We start from the raw sequence: 16,582 nt of genomic DNA on the forward strand, positions 1-16,582 counted from the left end.
TGTCAGTCACTCAAAAAAATCAGCTGTTGTGGGAAAAACCTTTCAGATGTTCATCTTTACCTGTGACTCATGGCAGATGTCTTGAGTCTGACTTTTATTCACTTAGTCAGAGTATCCAGGACAATTATAGAACAGATATGTTTCCACTGACACTGCACAATATATAACCTTAGTTTGTATGGCACTTTTCAAGAGTTACAAAGGGCCTTAGAGGCATTAAAGCAAACTTAAATAAAAGCCACTAAGATGAGCAACAGTCAGGCATGAATTAAAAACAAAGTTACAAAGGAATAAAATGGGCAAATCCAGCAGAATAAAACAGGTGAACTGCATCTCTAAAAATGTCTTTTATGGAGTGATTTAAAAGTTGACACTGACTTTGTACAAAAATGTACAAAATGTGAGTAGAGACACCAAAAACATATAATGAGCAGATTATGTGGCCTAATCTGCAGTGAAACTACAGATGAACAAGGGGATTTGTGCTATTGCTAGACGATTTATCGATCTGCCAGTAAAGCGGGACGATATTGGCCTTTTAATGAAAATCTGATATTTGCTTGTCAACATCATGCTATGCTGATATGATGCAGGTGACAATATTTTACTCTACAGTCAGTAAAACCTGCAGTGAAACCTGCCTCACCTGCCTTAAAGAGCTGCTGATCCACCTAAAACAAATTTCACTAATGTTTCAGTGGAGAGTTTTAGTGTCCCATGATGGTCTTAATGCTGTTTCAGAGGCTTTTCACCCTAACAAGAAAGAAAATTCTAGAGGAAACAATGAATACTTGCACTTTTTTTGACATGATAATGATCAAATTGAAGATATTAAACATTACCACAAAATATCAGCTACCGGCAGCTGCAATCCAAAGTATTGGTACCGACCTTCAAACATCCATCTCAGTCGAACCTTAATTTGTCCCCTGGACACTGCAGGGTAAAACCTAAATGAAAGCCAACTTGATGGAATTTAAACTTAAAAAGTCTTTGATTTTCCTAATCACACTCTCTTCTAACAATCTTATCAGATCTCTGCAACTCTGCAAAATGGCAGCAGCGGTCTTTAATGTAACTATTATTGAGTGGGGAGAAGTATGCTTAAAGGCAATCCTAACCCAGCCCACAGCAGACTTGGGTATCTCAGGTCATTGGTGGATTCTGGGCGAGATAATACACACACTCCACATTGCCGCGTCCTTTAGTTTTCAGCTTGTTGAGCTTGGCGTACGGTTGATCATTTGGCGGTGTGGAGGTTCCTAGGGTTTCAGTCACGTCGGTCCAATAATACGGACTCTCAACGCCAGGCTCCCTCCTCAGCCGGACCTCGCTGTCCTCGATCTCCTCATAAATCACCTCGGCCACGGTTTTGTCCACGTCGGTGTTCTCCACAGCTCTCTTCTTGGAGCAAAATCTCAGGGTTAAGATGCCCAAAAGCACCAGCGCCGCACCGATGACGACACCAACGGGTACTTTCCAAACGTCTGAGTATTGCTGGCCCTCTGGCTCGTCTTCATCCTCCACTGGATCCGGTCCCTTCAGGTTTGGTCCCTGGGCAGATCTTGACCCGTCGTTTCTCGGTGTGCTGCGGCCCACCAGTTTGGGATCTGTGGTCACAGTCAGATATTCTGCTTTTTTCTCATTACAAAGGTAAAAGCCAGCATCAGGTTTCTTAACCCTTGTTATTACCAGTGACTTATTATCTGCCAAGGAACTATAGCGTTTGTCAGGTCCATCGTCCTTTCCATCTTTAATGGTGAGAAGTTCCTCCCTGAGGCCATTTCTGTAGCGGCTCCACCTCACCGCCTCACTGGCCACAGCATGAGGACAGCTCAGTGTCACCGTTTGGTTCTCCAGCACAATAACCTCCAGACCCGCGTCTGCCAAATAAAACAGATACAATTAAAGAAGTACGACAAAAGTTTGTCCTGTTGGTCAACTTAGCTGTTAAGTGATAAGAACGTAAACACCAAAATAATAGATCATCAGCTCTGGTGCTCCATGTTAACACTTTAGTGTACACCATGTTGAGTGATAGTAGCCTCCATGCTAACACTTTAGCATACACTATGTTTACTGACCAGATGTCCCCGTTTTCCAGGCACAGTCCCTGGATTTGGTGTTTATGATTTTAATGCAATCTGGACGATTACTTTATTTCTCCTATAAATTAGTAAGGGGGCTTATGATTTCTGTCAGGTTCCAGAATATGCCTATGTGGCAAAGTATTTGTAATTTCTGAATCATACAGCATCAGTAGTAGAATTGACAGAAATGGGAGTTCGCTGAAAAACAGGTTATCATTGATCCGTACTGGATTGAAATGATTGATTCACTCCAGTTACCAAACCTCCTAGTAGTCTGATATTAATTGTCAGTAATTTTCACTGTTTATCCTGGTAAAATTTCCAGCTGAAATGACCCACTGTATTGTATGAGTGAACTCTGATGTCCTGGGGTCATTTAAATCATTTTAATGACTTTGACTTGGTATTAATTTAAACATGTACTCCTTAGTAATGGTAGGCTCCATGCTAACACATTAGCATACAATATGAAAACACTAACTTTAATAGTTTTCATTTATGGTGTTTCTATTTAAATCCTATCCTGTGCTGCAGTCATGGCCTGATTTCCCCTCGGGTGTTTATAAAGTTTATATTATCTCCAATTTAAATCAATATTATGGATGCAGCAGGGCGGTTTTGAGCAGAAATAATTCTCCATGGAGATCTGAAACGGCTTCACATCTGCTCCATTACTTTTACTGTATATCTTTAATATTGCCCCAGGCTGACAGCCTGGTTACACAGCTACACCACAGGGAGGAGACAAAGGGTACAAGAGGTACCTGTTGTGTCCATGACAAAATGCTTGGCTATCACCTAGACTCAAAGCTCAGTGGGGACACTCATATTGAAGAGGAGGAGGCTGCTGTGAATTTGATAAGGGACCTGCAGAAACCACAACATCCCCTGCATGATCTGATCTGTTGCCACCAACGCACAGCTGTATTGCCAGAACAAGAAACCAAAACAAACGACTGAAAAATCCAACTCTGCATACTGCAGTTAGGCTAATTAATCAAGCATCTTAAAAGAGCTTGTCAATTTTTTATAAAGCAGGTGATGAGAATATAGTTTGTGTATACTTGCCTCCTTTTTGATCAACTGTTTAGGAAGTAACTATTTAAATCTATTTACCTATTTATGTTTTTGTTTTATCACTTTGAACAGTTCTCTAGAGGCTACATTGTCATGTTTTAAAATATAGTCTGAGCTCCACTTATTCTTAGTAATCTTGTATGTAAACATACTTCTAATTTTTATTTATTTATTTTATCTTGTCTTGTTTCACGTGTACAAATGTGCCCTTTTTATCTTTATGTTTTATGATTTTAATGTTTTTGATGTAAAATTCTGCATAGTTTTCAGTATACCTTACTGCAAGCATGAATTAATAAAAGTCAGTCATTTCAGAGCAACCAGATGTACATCACATATTGATCACATGTCTGATGTGTATATCTTGGAATGGCCTGCTTGTTAACACAATATTTCTGGCGTTAAGCAAAGCTCTGAGCTCTACTTTAAACATGGTGAAGATGAAAGACTAATAAAGTAGATCTTCTTACCAGGGGAGCTGTAACAGAAGCATGTGGTGAGCAGAAAGGCGAGGTAACGAAACATCTCTGCAGCCTGGGCATGGATGTGCTGAACTGAACTGAGCTGAACTGAACTGAACTGAGCCTGAGACACTGGTTATGTGCAGCTGTGGGAAGCCGCAGCTGAACTTTCATCTATGAGGAACTGGACTTCTGACTAATGCTGAGAGGGTGTGGTGACACATGCTGAACTTGGCATCAGCTGACAGAAATAGTTTGTTATGGACAGTTCATACTGAAAGTTCAGGCTGGGAATGTATGGGAAAATACCTTGATAATACTAAGGTCTTGAAACATTTGGGAATCGCACCAAAATGCCTGGAAAAGGAAAAAAAACTACTAAAAACTGATGAAACATGTCTAAATATTTATATTTTATGTCATTTTACGTACGGTTAGGGTTTGTGATTATCATACTTGTGAAGAATAATGTTCAGCTATAGAGTGATAATGTTAGTCATATTGTCCAGTTGGTATCAACATTCAGTTTCAATATATTTGTTTTTGCAGCTTTCAAAAGATTAACTTCAATAGTTTGTTAGAAGCAAGAGTGGAAGTGACTAATTACATTTACTCACATTACTGTAATTGAGTAGCTTTTTTGTGTATTTGTACTTTTTTGAGGTTTTTTTTGTCCTTCAGTCCATTTTAAATCCATCCATCCCAGAACAGATTGTGTCTCTCCATCAGCAGCAGAAACTGGATCAACGTAAACTGACAAACTGTGGATCCATTCACAGTGACAAGAGGAATCTGACTTTACTTTGTTTCTGCACTTTATTACCTCCGCCAAGGAGGTTATGTTTTCGGTACCGTTTGTTTGTTTGTTTGTTTGTTTGTCTGTCTGTTTGACTGTTAGCAGGATTACGGAAAAACTACTGGCCCGGTTTTCATGAAACTTCGTGGAAGGGTGTAGCATGGGCCAAGGAAGAACCCATTAAATTTTGGAGCGGATCCGGATCCGACTCACGAACAAGCAATAATAGCACGAACCTTGGCGGAGGTCTGCGCTCTCCGAGTGCCCTTCTAGTTTCTGTTTCCAGTGAAAAGAATCTAGTTTGAACTCTGTCCTCTCTCCTTTTAGAATCACATGGAAAAGATCACAGCTAACAACGTTCTCTGTTCTAAAGATTTTGGGGTGAACTATTCCTTTAAGTCAGGATCAGTTCCGAGCTCTTCCTCATCATCTGCTGTTGTGTATTCATATCTAACAGAAAACCTGCCTGCCAGGAGAAAACATGAGGCTCTCACATCTGTTGTCATTACTCAGGTTTATTGCAGTATTGCAGTATTGAGTATTACAGGACGGTGGTTGGTTTTTACCTGGCTACAAAACACAGTTATTTAAATAAAACACTATTTACAGCACGCAGCAGGCCAGCGGCTCAGCTCTTCTCTGTGGACGTCGGCTGGCTGATCTTCGATAAATCCCCGAACGACGCGGTGGCCGAGCCTCGCTTCGCCGGTTTGGCCTGGCAAAGAAAACACAGACCGTTTCAAATAATGATATAGGACATTTTCATATAAATAAATGTCTGTTTCGCTGCTCTCTGTCACCGATTGTTATAACACAACAGTGATTCAACCAATATTATTCATAAGTTCATAAAGCTTTTCCATTGTCTGTTCTAAACACCCATGAGCATTAGCATGAGCCACCATGGCTGGACACACTGTTTGATTGACAGGTGATCTTTGAGAAGTGCAGTGCAAAAACACCACGGCAATGACTGCTTAGCACCAAAGATGGAGACGCTAAAAATAACTTACTTACTTAATCCTCTTCGTTCCCTGTGGAACATAAGGCTGCGACTACTCGTAGTTTCTGTAACAGGATGTTTTTTTACGGGGTGGAGGTGTTAGCCCCACGCCCAACCGCTAAAAATCAACTTGCAGATTATCGTCCCCATTTCAGCTGAACTTCTTCTTTACCTGTGACTCATGAGGCTTCCAGCCAATCATGTAGAGGATCTCGAAGGTGGCGGGAACGGACCCGTCCTCGTTTCCATACATCTCTGAAACAGTTTCAAACAAACAATATCATCTTTTCTGCTGATTTCACTGATCAGTTCCTCCTCTCTGGTTGAAGAAGTGTGTTAATCAGTGAAATCAGCTGCTGTAGTGTTTGGTTGGACTGAAAACCTGCAGACTCCTTCGGTCACAATGGCACATGGTGGAGGTCTACTGATCAATAGCTTATCATCTAATCAATGATGAAACGTAATTAGTATAGTTAGGTAGATTTGTGCTGTATTGGACTAAAGTTTACACATAAAGGTGTGCAGTCTGTTCTGGTCTGCTGTATTTAAAGGTGATATGTTCAGCATTTTAACATCAATAAATCATTATCACATTAACTTTGAGACAGACTACACAGCACCTTTAAGTTTCATCTTCTCTTATCTTAGCCAAGTTTGTCCATTAACTTGTCCGATAAACAGAATATAATGTGCTCTTTAATTGCATGTGATTCAAGTAATAAAAAAATAAAAACATAACACTTTGCTGAATCTCTGATGTCATGATATCTGTGCTGTTCTGAACTCTAGTCTGTTCAGGACTGCAGTAAGTTCTGGTCCTGCTGCTGTCTATCTACAGAGAAGGAAGTGAAACAGTAAAGTCTTTCTAATATTGGCTGAGAAACATTTATTTTGGGTGCTGTGGATAACAGCAGTGCAGATGACGGTAAGGAAGGAAAGATTGACCGCATGGAAAAAAAGACAGAAAGAAGAGAAGAGTCAACACAACAAAATCATTGCAGTCGTTACACACTGAGTGAAACGATTAAAAGTTTTTCAGATTGTCCTGTTTGTCAGATTAACCCACTAAGTAATGAGAACACAAACAACAAAATGATCCATGCTAACCATTTAGCATACACTATGTGGAGTGATAGTAGCCACTAGCATTATCCAAAGTAAGAAGAGTGTCTTTGTGGTAATAGAAAGTTGTTAGTGGTTTTTATTGTATGGCCTGTGGATTCATACATTTAAAAAAATAAATATCATTAACTCTATGTGGAAACAGGAAAGTAGTTCCTGCTAGTTCAATGCACTACCTTGTTTTTATATCATATTCTATGTAAATTTTACCAATCTCCTACACAAAACTGACAGACTGAACCGCATATTTAACTTCTCATTTTATCACTTTTGAGATACTGTACTGAGATACTGTAACTCTAGTGTTAGCATGGAACTACTATCGCTCAACATAGTGGATGCTAAAGAGTTAGCATGGAGCACTGGAGCAAACGATCTACTGGGAACATGTGGATGATTTTGGTGTCTGTGTTCTCATCAGTTAACAGGAAACTTTACCAATAAGCCAAACTCCCAAAATCTCTGTGTATTCCTTCAGGACTTACCTTTATAAATGGCTGCTGCTGCTAAGATGGTGTCTCTGTGCAGCAGCGACCTTCTGTTCCAAGCACAGTTGCTCTCCCCCATACCTGCAGAAGATGAAAATAAAAGATAAAAACACTGTAGATTAGCCACTTACAGTTAGCCAAAACCTGAGAGTGCAGTCCGTGTCTTGCTTATAAAGAATGAACCACAGAGCCACAAACTACACAGACCAGAAGTTGGCTGAGCGGTTCAGGAGCCTGAAGACAGGTTTAAGGCTTTTTAAGATTTTTTGGAAACACTTTACATTACAGCACACAGATTACAGGGTAATAACTGCATAATTGCATAGAAATGATCAGAAAGTAACTGGTAATTTATGGTAATAATTAGCATTAGGAATTATTAGCATGATAACAGTACTACATCAATTTCCTTCTCTCTTGAATGGAAATTCCCTATTTTAGTTCAGAAGAAGGCTGAGGTTGTTACAGTATTGTTACCCAATACCCGTTATGAAAGTACTAGAAACACATGGTGTAACATGACTGTTTGTATTTAAGACATTTTGAAAAATTCATTACCTCTTCCTAACCAGGACTTTCTCTGATGTTTCCCACAGCCACAACCTCACTGCTGAGGAGGCGTGTGTTGTGACACAACATGTCACAACATGTAAAAACTCTTTTTGAAAGTAACAGACGAGCTGCTGGGCTTCCAGAACGAGACCAAGCTGGTTTACATCTGAGTCCGCTGCTCAGTCCAAACCATGAGCAGCAGTGTTTCTGTTCTCCATGTGAACTCTGACACTTAATGATGCTGCCGACCCTCGTTTGAGTGACATATCTGACAACCAATAAAACTTAAAGCTGAAGGGGTCGTCCTGCTGGCTCAGCAGTCTGAGGAGCGTACCATGTGACCGCGATGTCCTGGGTTTGAATCTGGCCCAGGACCTTTGTCGCGTGTCATCTCCCTCTCTCTCTCCTAGTCTTTCCTGTCTATCTCTACTGTAAAACTATAACAATAAAAGCCAAAAAGCCCCAAAAATAATCTTTAAAAAAACAAAATGAAGGCTGAAAGGTTGAGTGTATCCTGACTGGAGCTCGTTGTTCAGCTCTGTCTCAGGTTTCCAGACCGTCTCCAGCTCTCCAGACTGGATTTTAAAAACTTACATTTTTTTTTTTAGATACTTTAAGACTCATTCAGACATTTTAAGAACCCCTGATACCCTGCTGGTCCCTCAGAGGGTCCCAGGCAGTCCTCACCAAACTGAAAGATCGTTTTATTTCATTATTATTATTTAATTTATCGCATGTTAGTAAAAACACAGACTGTGTAAGAATGTGTATTTTGATACTGGGCTTCATTCTGTCCAGGGCAATCGCTCCATTCACAAAGCTGACAGTTCTGAATTTCTGCACTAAATCATATCTGACAACTACAATCATCTGTGATAAGGGTCCATGTCATGTGACCTGCTGTCTGTCTGTGATTGGCAGCACAGTGTGTTTGCAGCAGACTGTACCTTGTAAGTCCGTCATGACTTCTAAGATCCCCGGATAGTGAACCTGGATCTCATCAATGTCCTGCAACAGAGACGGGACTGGATTTATTTAATGATTTAACACACATGAAGCAGAAATAAAATCATGTAGGATGCAACGTGTTCTCATACACACACACACACACACACACACACACACACACACATTTATGGAAAATGTGTTATGTATTTATTCTCTCTCTTGTTTTTATGTTTTGTGTTCTTTGTTTTCTGTAAAGCTCGATGCGACAAACCTGTTTTCTAAAAGCGTTCTGTAGGTTAACTTAACTGAATTATTAGCATTCTTCATCATATCCTTTTATTAGACGAGAGTGCGAGAGAGGAGAGTGGGTGAGGGGTTAAAAAAAGGGGGGGGGGGGGTCCTATCACCATCTAATTGTTCTGTGCGTTTAAATTTTTTTGTTTTTATTAGTTTTTTACTTAATTGTATATTTCTATATTCATATATACATGTGTTTCTTTAAAATGTATTTATAATGTAGTTATGTTTATCTGTTATAAAAGCATTACATCATTATATATGGATTTCTGTTAAATTGCTCAAATAAAGATAATTGAAAGAAAAAGTGCATTACAGAAAACTGTATGTGTGTGTGTGTGCGCGCGCGCATGTGTATGTGTGTACGTGTATGTGTGCATGTGTGTGTGTGTGTGAAAGTGTTTGCTTGTGTCAGTAATAGTTTCAGTTCAGCATCATCACAGATTTCACTTCTCTATTAACCAAGACACTTCACTGTGTTCAGAGTGAAACTAAATCAGTTTTATTTTTACTGCTTCATCCTTACTGTATTTGGCTTTTTTATTCTTTAACCCTGTTTGTAATTCATGTCTACACTTTTCATTATCTCTGTTATCAGGATTTTATTCATATTTTTTTATTGTCTGTAAAGCTATTTGTCACTTTGTTTTGAAAAGGTCTGCACATTTAAAGTTTAGTATTATTTTATTGGTTGTTGCTTCATTGTCTGTTAAACACTTTGTAATCACAGTATGAAAAGGTCTGTACACATTAAGTTTATTATTCATTTGTTTTATTGTCTGTACAGAATTTTGTAACTTTTTTTTCAAAAGGTCTGGACAAATCTTACATTTTTTACTACTGATTTATTATTTGTGAAGGGCTGATCTGAAAAGGGTTAAACTGCATAAGATGAGTTCATTACAGCTGACAGCAAACTTCAAGAGTCCAGTATCAATTTAATATCTTAAAGAAAACTAAATATCTAGGACTTTTCAATGCAATATGGTTTTAATAGGATCAAAACTTGGTAAGAGCATCATGAGTTTGATTTCTATAATCAGTTTCAACTTCAATAAATTCAATCATTCCATACAAATTCAGAAAACAGAATTTAAATTCAGTCGTCTGCTGGAACAAATCTCATCACTTTCAATCTAAGTCATTTACACAAACACAAGATCTCAAGTCAAGACTTTAGAAACCTTTTCAAGTCATCAAAGTACAAGTCAAGTCTCAAGTCTTCTCTTCAGGCATCAAGTCAAGTCTCAAGTCACCAGAACCCTTGTTACAAGCTGTTTCCAGACAGTGAACTGACAGAGTGTTCAGTAACAGAGGTGGAAAGTAACTCAGTACATTTACTCAAGTACTGCACTTCAGTACAGTTTTGAGGTACTGACACTTTACTTAAGTATTTCCATAGTATTTCCATCCTGTGAGACTTTCTACTTTTCCTCCTCTACATCTCAGAGGGAAATCTTGTTCTTTTTCCTCCACTACATTTATCTGCTGGCTGGAGTTACTAGCTACTTTGCAGAATAAGGTTTTACACACAAAACATACGATAAGCTCATAAAATATGTTGCATTGTTAGAGTTTAAACTCCCAACAGTATATGGAGCAGTTAGACCGACAACATTAAAATACTTCTGACAGGTTCATGCTTCAATAATTTAACTCTCTGACAGAATGACGACTTTTACTTTTCATACTTCAGTTCATTTTACTGCTAATACTTCTATACTTTTACTGAAGTAAACTTTTGAATGCAGGACTTTTACTTTTAATGAAGTGTTTTTCCATTATGGTATTGCTACTTTTACTTCAGTAAAGGATTTGAGGACTTTTTAACCAAACCCTTTAATTTTATCCCTGAAATGTCCTGAATTTCTCCATTACATAAACATTAATTATCCATTAAAAATAATATAGCTTTAAAAAAGTAAGGTTAGTATCATGGGTTTATAAGGGGTTTATTCATGGGTTGATTCACAGAGACTAGTAATTAAGGGATTTTTCATGGAAATTAATGGAAAGTTCCTGTCTCCCTGAATTTTTCATTAAATTAGAAAGTAAGGAGTCAAGATTAAAGGGTGTTTAAGGAGGTTTTTGATGGGATCTCCTCCATTAATAACTCCCTTAATTAATTTGAAGGGGATTTTGCATGAATTAAGGGGTGAATTAATGTAAATGAATGAAAATGTGAGGTTATTTCCAGGGACTACTGGTTGGTAGAGGCTGTGCAGCAGTGTGTGTGTGTGTGTGTCCTCACCACAGTGAGCATGCTGAAGCCGGCCTGGCCCAGCAGGTTGCCCAGGTCGGTGACGGCGGTGTAGGGCGAGACGTGGGGGGAGAAGCCCCCCTCCCGCTCCGTCTCGGCCAGCTGCAGCGAGCAGCGCAGCTCGTACAGCGTCTCTCCGCCCGCCATCGCCCCGATGAACACGCCGTCCGGCTTCAGCACCTGCTGGATCTGAGGGGGGAAATCAAAACCTGGTCCACACAGGGTTCCTACAGGACCAAACCTCATGATGTATACACCCAGTATCCACTTCATTAGGTACACCCCCCTGTTCACCCAGCCACAGCTCTGTGTGACTCTGGTAGTGTCTTGGGTTGTGTCTCTTCCTCCATGATAAAACCCCAAATCAGTGATTCTGTGATCTGTTGCTCCGGTAGAGGAGACTGGAGAATTGTGTTTTTTTTCTCTCTCCCTTCACTGCCATTGTCTGGAGGAACAGTCTGAAAATCACTTCTAGCACATAAAGGAACACCGACAAAGCAGATTCTGACAATATATAAAAAACTAGTCAGGCGTTTTACATTTCAGGCATTTAACTGACACCAGACCAGTGTTACAGTAGTAAATCAATAGGAGGGTGAACTATGACCTCCAGTGGGGGATCATCAGAAGGCAAGCAACCACTGATATGAACAAAATCAATAATATTCTCAGAAAAGCATTAATTTAATTGTTTCCTCTTAAGAACCTATCTTCATATAACTCACATCGGCTTGATTCTAGTTTTTAAAATATATATGTATTTTTTGCTAGGCTTTCTGTCGTTTATTATTGTGTTCTATCACTGTGCAAATAGTTCAACAAAACTTATTATTAATGTTATTATGGAGAATTGCTGTGATCCTGACCTGTCTGAGCGCTCCAGGCAGGTCATTGATCCAGTGCAGACTGGAAGAAGAAAGAGAGACGAGTTTACATTAAAATAAATCACATGAAATGCAGAGAGTTCACTGCTGCTGCTATAATTACTGTATAGTTACAGTAAACAAAGCAGTCCATCAGTGGTCAGCCTGTCAGCCTCTACCAGCCTCTACTCTGCATCCTCCATAGTTTCTCCACCTGGTGGATCTGGAGGGAAATCTGCTGGATCGCTTTACGGCACAAAACAGGAAGAGGTTCTGTTCTTCCAGAGCAAATGGAGCTAAAGCTGAAAGAGTTTCTGGCAGCAGATGGTGGAAGGAGGGAAAGGAAGATGGAGAAATCACTTCCAACATGTTGATCCTCTTCAGGGAGGGGGAGGGGGGGCAGGAAGCAACGGAGCTGATGGGAAATGTAGTCTTAAACTACTACTACTACTACTACATAGACATAACAGAATGCTTCACCTCAAGCTGCTCACCACCAGGTCGAAGGTGTTTTCTTTAAAAGGCAGAAACTCCTCGTCGGCCAGAACACAGTGAGTCGGGATCTCACACTCTCTCTTCTGTTTCTGAGGGTTGGAACAATAAAATCAAAACTAAAATACTTCATATCATCCATTAGTATTAGTGTCCATTAGTATTTCAAAAGTGCAGATGACTTGTGAGGACGTGTGCAGACAACATGTGAAAGTTGCCTAGTGCAGCTTTAAAAATGTCACTATTATATAAAGAAACGCTTCAAGATCCTTAATAACTACTTTGGAACACATTGTTGATCCCTGTAGGGAATCCACTGGTTGTGTTTAGTGAACTCGACCTGGGTTTGATGTGTGTGATCATCTTCATTATTCCTCTCACTCACCAGAGTTTTGTCTGAGATGTCAGTCAGGAAGAGACGCTCCACAACGTCCTGCAACCAGCAGATACAAATCAAATGAAGAATATTCAAGTCTTTTCAGAAGGGAGCAGAGAGACAGATATGGATAGAGACTGAGCTGTACAGACAGACTGGAGTTCAGTTCTACAATCATTTCAGGAATAATCTCATTGGTTGAGTTAAACCTCAGTGGGCGGAGCCAAAGAACAACAGCTTTTTGGAGCACAAGTTAGTTAACTGGCAAACTTGGATGGCAAAGAAGAAACTCAGGTCAAAAATAAAAAAATATATAAACTGCAATTTTTCAGTCATGATCTTGGCATTCATGATGTTGAAGCTCAGCAGCTAGCTAACTAGCTAACCTAGATAACTTGAGTGCTAGGCTTCATAATATTAGCTTCCTCCTCTCTTACCTCTTGGCTTTTTCACTGAGCTTCAGTCTAATGTTATAGACAGAAAATGTGTGGTTCTTTGGCTCCGCCCACTGAGGTTTAACTCAACCAATCAGATTATTTCTGCCTCTGAAAAATGTTTGTATAACTAAAACAAGTCTGCCTACCACATATACAGGTGTGTGGACTGACCCACTGATACTGTACAGGTGTATGGACTGTACCACTGATACTGTACAGGTGTATGGACTGTACCACTGATACAGTACAGGTGTGTGGACTGTACCACTGATACTGTACAGGTGTGTGGACTGTACCACTGATACAGTACAGGTGTGTGGACTAACCCACTGATACTGTACAGGTGTATGGACTGTACCACTGATACAGTACAGGTGTGTGGACTAACCCACTGATACTGTACAGGTGTATGGACTGTACTACTGATACTGTACAGGTGTGTGGACTAACCCACTGATACTGTACAGGTGTATGGACTGTACCACTGATACAGTACAGGTGTGTGGACTAACCCACTGATACTGTACAGGTGTGTGGACTGTACCACTGATACTGTACAGGTGTATGGACTGTACCACTGATACTGTACAGGTGTGTGGACTGTACCACTGATACTGTACAGGTGTATGGACTGTACCACTGATACTGTACAGGTGTGTGGACTAACCCACTGATACTGTACAGGTGTATGGACTGTACCACTGATACTGTACAGGTGTGTGGACTAACCCACTGATACTGTACAGGTGTATGGACTGTACCACTGATACTGTACAGGTGTGTGGACTAACCCACTGATACTGTACAGGTGTATGGACTGTACCACTGATACTGTACAGGTGTGTGGACTGTACCACTGATACTGTACAGGTGTATGGACTGTACCACTGATACAGTACAGGTGTGTGGACTAACCCACTGATACAGTACAGGTGTGTGGACTGTACCACTGATACTGTACAGGTGTGTGGACTGTACCACTGATACAGTACAGGTGTGTGGACTGTACCACTGATACTGTACAGGTGTGTGGACTGTACCACTGATACAGTACAGGTGTGTGGACTAACCCACTGATACAGTACAGGTGTGTGGACTGTACCACTGATACAGTACATGTGTGTGGACTGTACCACTGCTACAGTACAGGTGTGTGGACTGTACCACTGATACAGTACAGGTGTGTGGACTGTACCACTGATACAGTACAGGTGTGTGGACTGTACCACTGATACAGTACAGGTGTGTGGACTGTACCACTGATACTGTACAGGTGTGTGGACTGTACCACTGATACAGTACAGGTGTGTGGACTGTACCACTGATACAGTACAGGTGTATGGACTGTACCACTGATACTGTACAGGTGTGTGGACTGTACCACTGATACTGTACAGGTGTGTGGACTGTACCACTGATACAGTACAGGTGTATGGACTGTACCACTGATACTGTACAGGTGTGTGGACTGTACCTTGCTTAAATGCTCTGCAATGTGACTTTTCCCACAGCCGATGTCCAGAGCCAGAGGAAACGTCCTGCAGAGACAGGAGGAGAGAACCAATCAGAACAACCTGAGCGACTCACCTGTCAGACCTGCAGCTTGTCAGACCATCAGACCTGCAGCCTGTCAGACCATCAGACCTGCAGCCTGTCAGACCATCAGACCTGCAGCCTGTCAGACCATCAGACCTGCAGCTTGTCAGACCATCAGACCTGCAGCCTGTCAGACCATCAGACCTGCAGCCTGTCAGACCATCAGACCTGCAGCCTGTCAGACCATCAGACCTGCAGCCTGTCAGACCATCAGACCTGCAGCCTGTCAGACCATCAGACCTGCAGCCTGTCAGACCATCAGACCTGCAGCCTGTCAGACCATCAGACCTGCAGCTTGTCAGACCATCAGACCTGCAGCCTGTCAGACCATCAGACCTGCAGCAGCTCTGTGTCTCATCATGTCTCTTACCTTGCAATATCATAGACCCGGTCTGCCACTCTGCTGCCGACCTGCAGCCACACAACACAAAACCAAACTTTACCTGTTAGGGTGCACTTTCTCCACTAGATCCCATGTATTCTTATAATTAGTGCAGGAAACAACATTTTTCATCCACCGGCCAAAGTGGCTGCTGGATTTCACTGATCACCTGACCTGCTACATTCACTATTGAACCATCCAGTCTGGGGTCCAGAATTAAAAAAGAAACCGTCTGAGGTTCATTTCCACCCATGCGTTTATTTTTTTGGTCATTTTAGTACAGTGTAGGTCTGTGCTCAACACTCACTGCACATATCTGTACATAACTCATAGAATGTAGCTTTTATTTTTATTGAATAATTATACTTGCCCTGTATTGACTTTGACTTTATTAATTCATGCTTGCAGTAATGCAGAATTTTATACAAAAAAACACATAAAAAGAGCACATTTGTACACGTGATTTGTACAAAAATATAAAGATTAAAAAGAGATTAAAAGATCAGCAGAACAAAATTTTAATACGTATTATACTGTATTGTAATGTATATTCTTTTTTTACATTTTTCTTATGTTGACACCTGTACCAAGAGACATTCCTTGCACATTGTACTTGGCGAATAAAGTTTCTGATACTGATTACACAGTGATAAAAACATAGAGGCCAACGGATCCAGCCTCAAAAAAAAGTTAGACAAAAAAAACAAGCAACAAGTAACGAGGTCAAGGGTCAGAGGTCAGAGGTCACAGTACCCAGACGGCACAAACCTTCCACTGACTGACCAGCCTCTGATGGTTAATAAAACAGTATCTCAGTGTCACTCTCTGCTCCTACCTCGTCCCTCAGGTAGTCGTACTTGTGGCTGTCCTGTAGTGAAGCCGCCCACCTCCTCTGCCTCCTCTTCATCTCTCTGTTGAACACGTTCATGGCTCCTCTGGCTGAGCTCTGCTGTCTGGAGGAGAGCATCCAGCAGGAGGAGGAGGAGGAGGAGGAGGAGGAGGCAGTGTGTCCTGTCAGGAACCTCACACACACTCCAGACAGCAAGCTGCTTCCTGCTGACCTGCTCATCTTGTTGTTGTTGTTGTTGTTGTTGTTGTTGTTGTTTAGTTTCTGGAGATGTCTGGTGTGTGTGTCAGCTCTGAAGAACACAGTAAGCCTCTAACATCTGAGCCGTGCACAACACAAACCTTCTTCTTCCTTCCTGTCGGCCACATTGAATGACCTCAGTGGAAGACGGCGGGAAAATGTGGAACTGGATTCACCTTGGGTCATGAGAAAATACGGAGCTGGATCACACCGAGAATAACGATTAAAATAGCGACAATAAAGTAAACCTATATA

General features: G+C 40.9%; 3 protein-coding genes across 3 annotated transcripts in view; all 3 read right to left on the bottom strand.

Moving 5' to 3' along the window:
- The window catches only part of snrpb2 (small nuclear ribonucleoprotein polypeptide B2), a 59,378-nt gene extending 44,612 nt beyond the window's left edge, over positions 1-14,766 (bottom strand). The window contains exon 1 of the mRNA XM_071899886.2: positions 14,762-14,766. The gene's annotated coding sequence lies outside the window, so the exon portion shown is untranslated. The remainder of the gene's footprint in view (positions 1-14,761) is intronic.
- Positions 376-3,734, bottom strand: LOC144543563 (uncharacterized). The gene is made up of 2 exons (XM_078291819.1): positions 3,638-3,734; positions 376-1,883 (listed from the first exon to the last, which is right to left on the bottom strand). Exons 1-2 carry the CDS (start codon positions 3,690-3,692, stop codon positions 1,147-1,149), a joined length of 792 nt encoding a protein of 263 aa, XP_078147945.1. The 5' UTR covers positions 3,693-3,734; the 3' UTR covers positions 376-1,146.
- Positions 4,924-16,484, bottom strand: ndufaf5 (NADH:ubiquinone oxidoreductase complex assembly factor 5). Its single transcript, XM_071899884.2, has 11 exons — positions 16,076-16,484; positions 15,229-15,269; positions 14,737-14,800; positions 12,835-12,882; positions 12,438-12,541; positions 11,961-12,000; positions 11,086-11,283; positions 8,537-8,597; positions 7,035-7,118; positions 5,600-5,682; positions 4,924-5,139 (listed from the first exon to the last, which is right to left on the bottom strand). Exons 1-11 carry the CDS (start codon positions 16,307-16,309, stop codon positions 5,053-5,055), a joined length of 1,044 nt encoding a protein of 347 aa, XP_071755985.2. The 5' UTR covers positions 16,310-16,484; the 3' UTR covers positions 4,924-5,052.
- Between the last annotated feature and the right edge of the window lie 98 nt (positions 16,485-16,582).

This window comes from Centroberyx gerrardi, chromosome 3, assembly GCF_048128805.1.
Source record: "Centroberyx gerrardi isolate f3 chromosome 3, fCenGer3.hap1.cur.20231027, whole genome shotgun sequence".
NCBI classification, from domain to species: domain Eukaryota; kingdom Metazoa; phylum Chordata; class Actinopteri; order Beryciformes; family Berycidae; genus Centroberyx; species Centroberyx gerrardi.

Bases quoted from the DNA above. Each gene is read 5' to 3' on its own strand.
- ndufaf5 (XM_071899884.2), bottom strand. From the start codon at position 16,309: ATGAGCAGGTCAGCAGGAAGCAGCTTGCTGTCTGGAGTGTGTGTGAGG. The intron at 15,270-16,075 runs GTAGGAGCAGAG...GTGTGGCTGCAG, and splicing joins ACGACTACCTGAGGGACGAG to GTCGGCAGCAGAGTGGCAGA. The intron at 12,542-12,834 runs GTGAGTGAGAGG...TCCAACCCTCAG, and splicing joins ACATCTCAGACAAAACTCTG to AAACAGAAGAGAGAGTGTGA.
- LOC144543563 (XM_078291819.1), bottom strand. From the start codon at position 3,692: ATGTTTCGTTACCTCGCCTTTCTGCTCACCACATGCTTCTGTTACAGC. The intron at 1,884-3,637 runs GTAAGAAGATCT...TTTATTTGGCAG, and splicing joins CTTCTGTTACAGCTCCCCTG to ACGCGGGTCTGGAGGTTATT.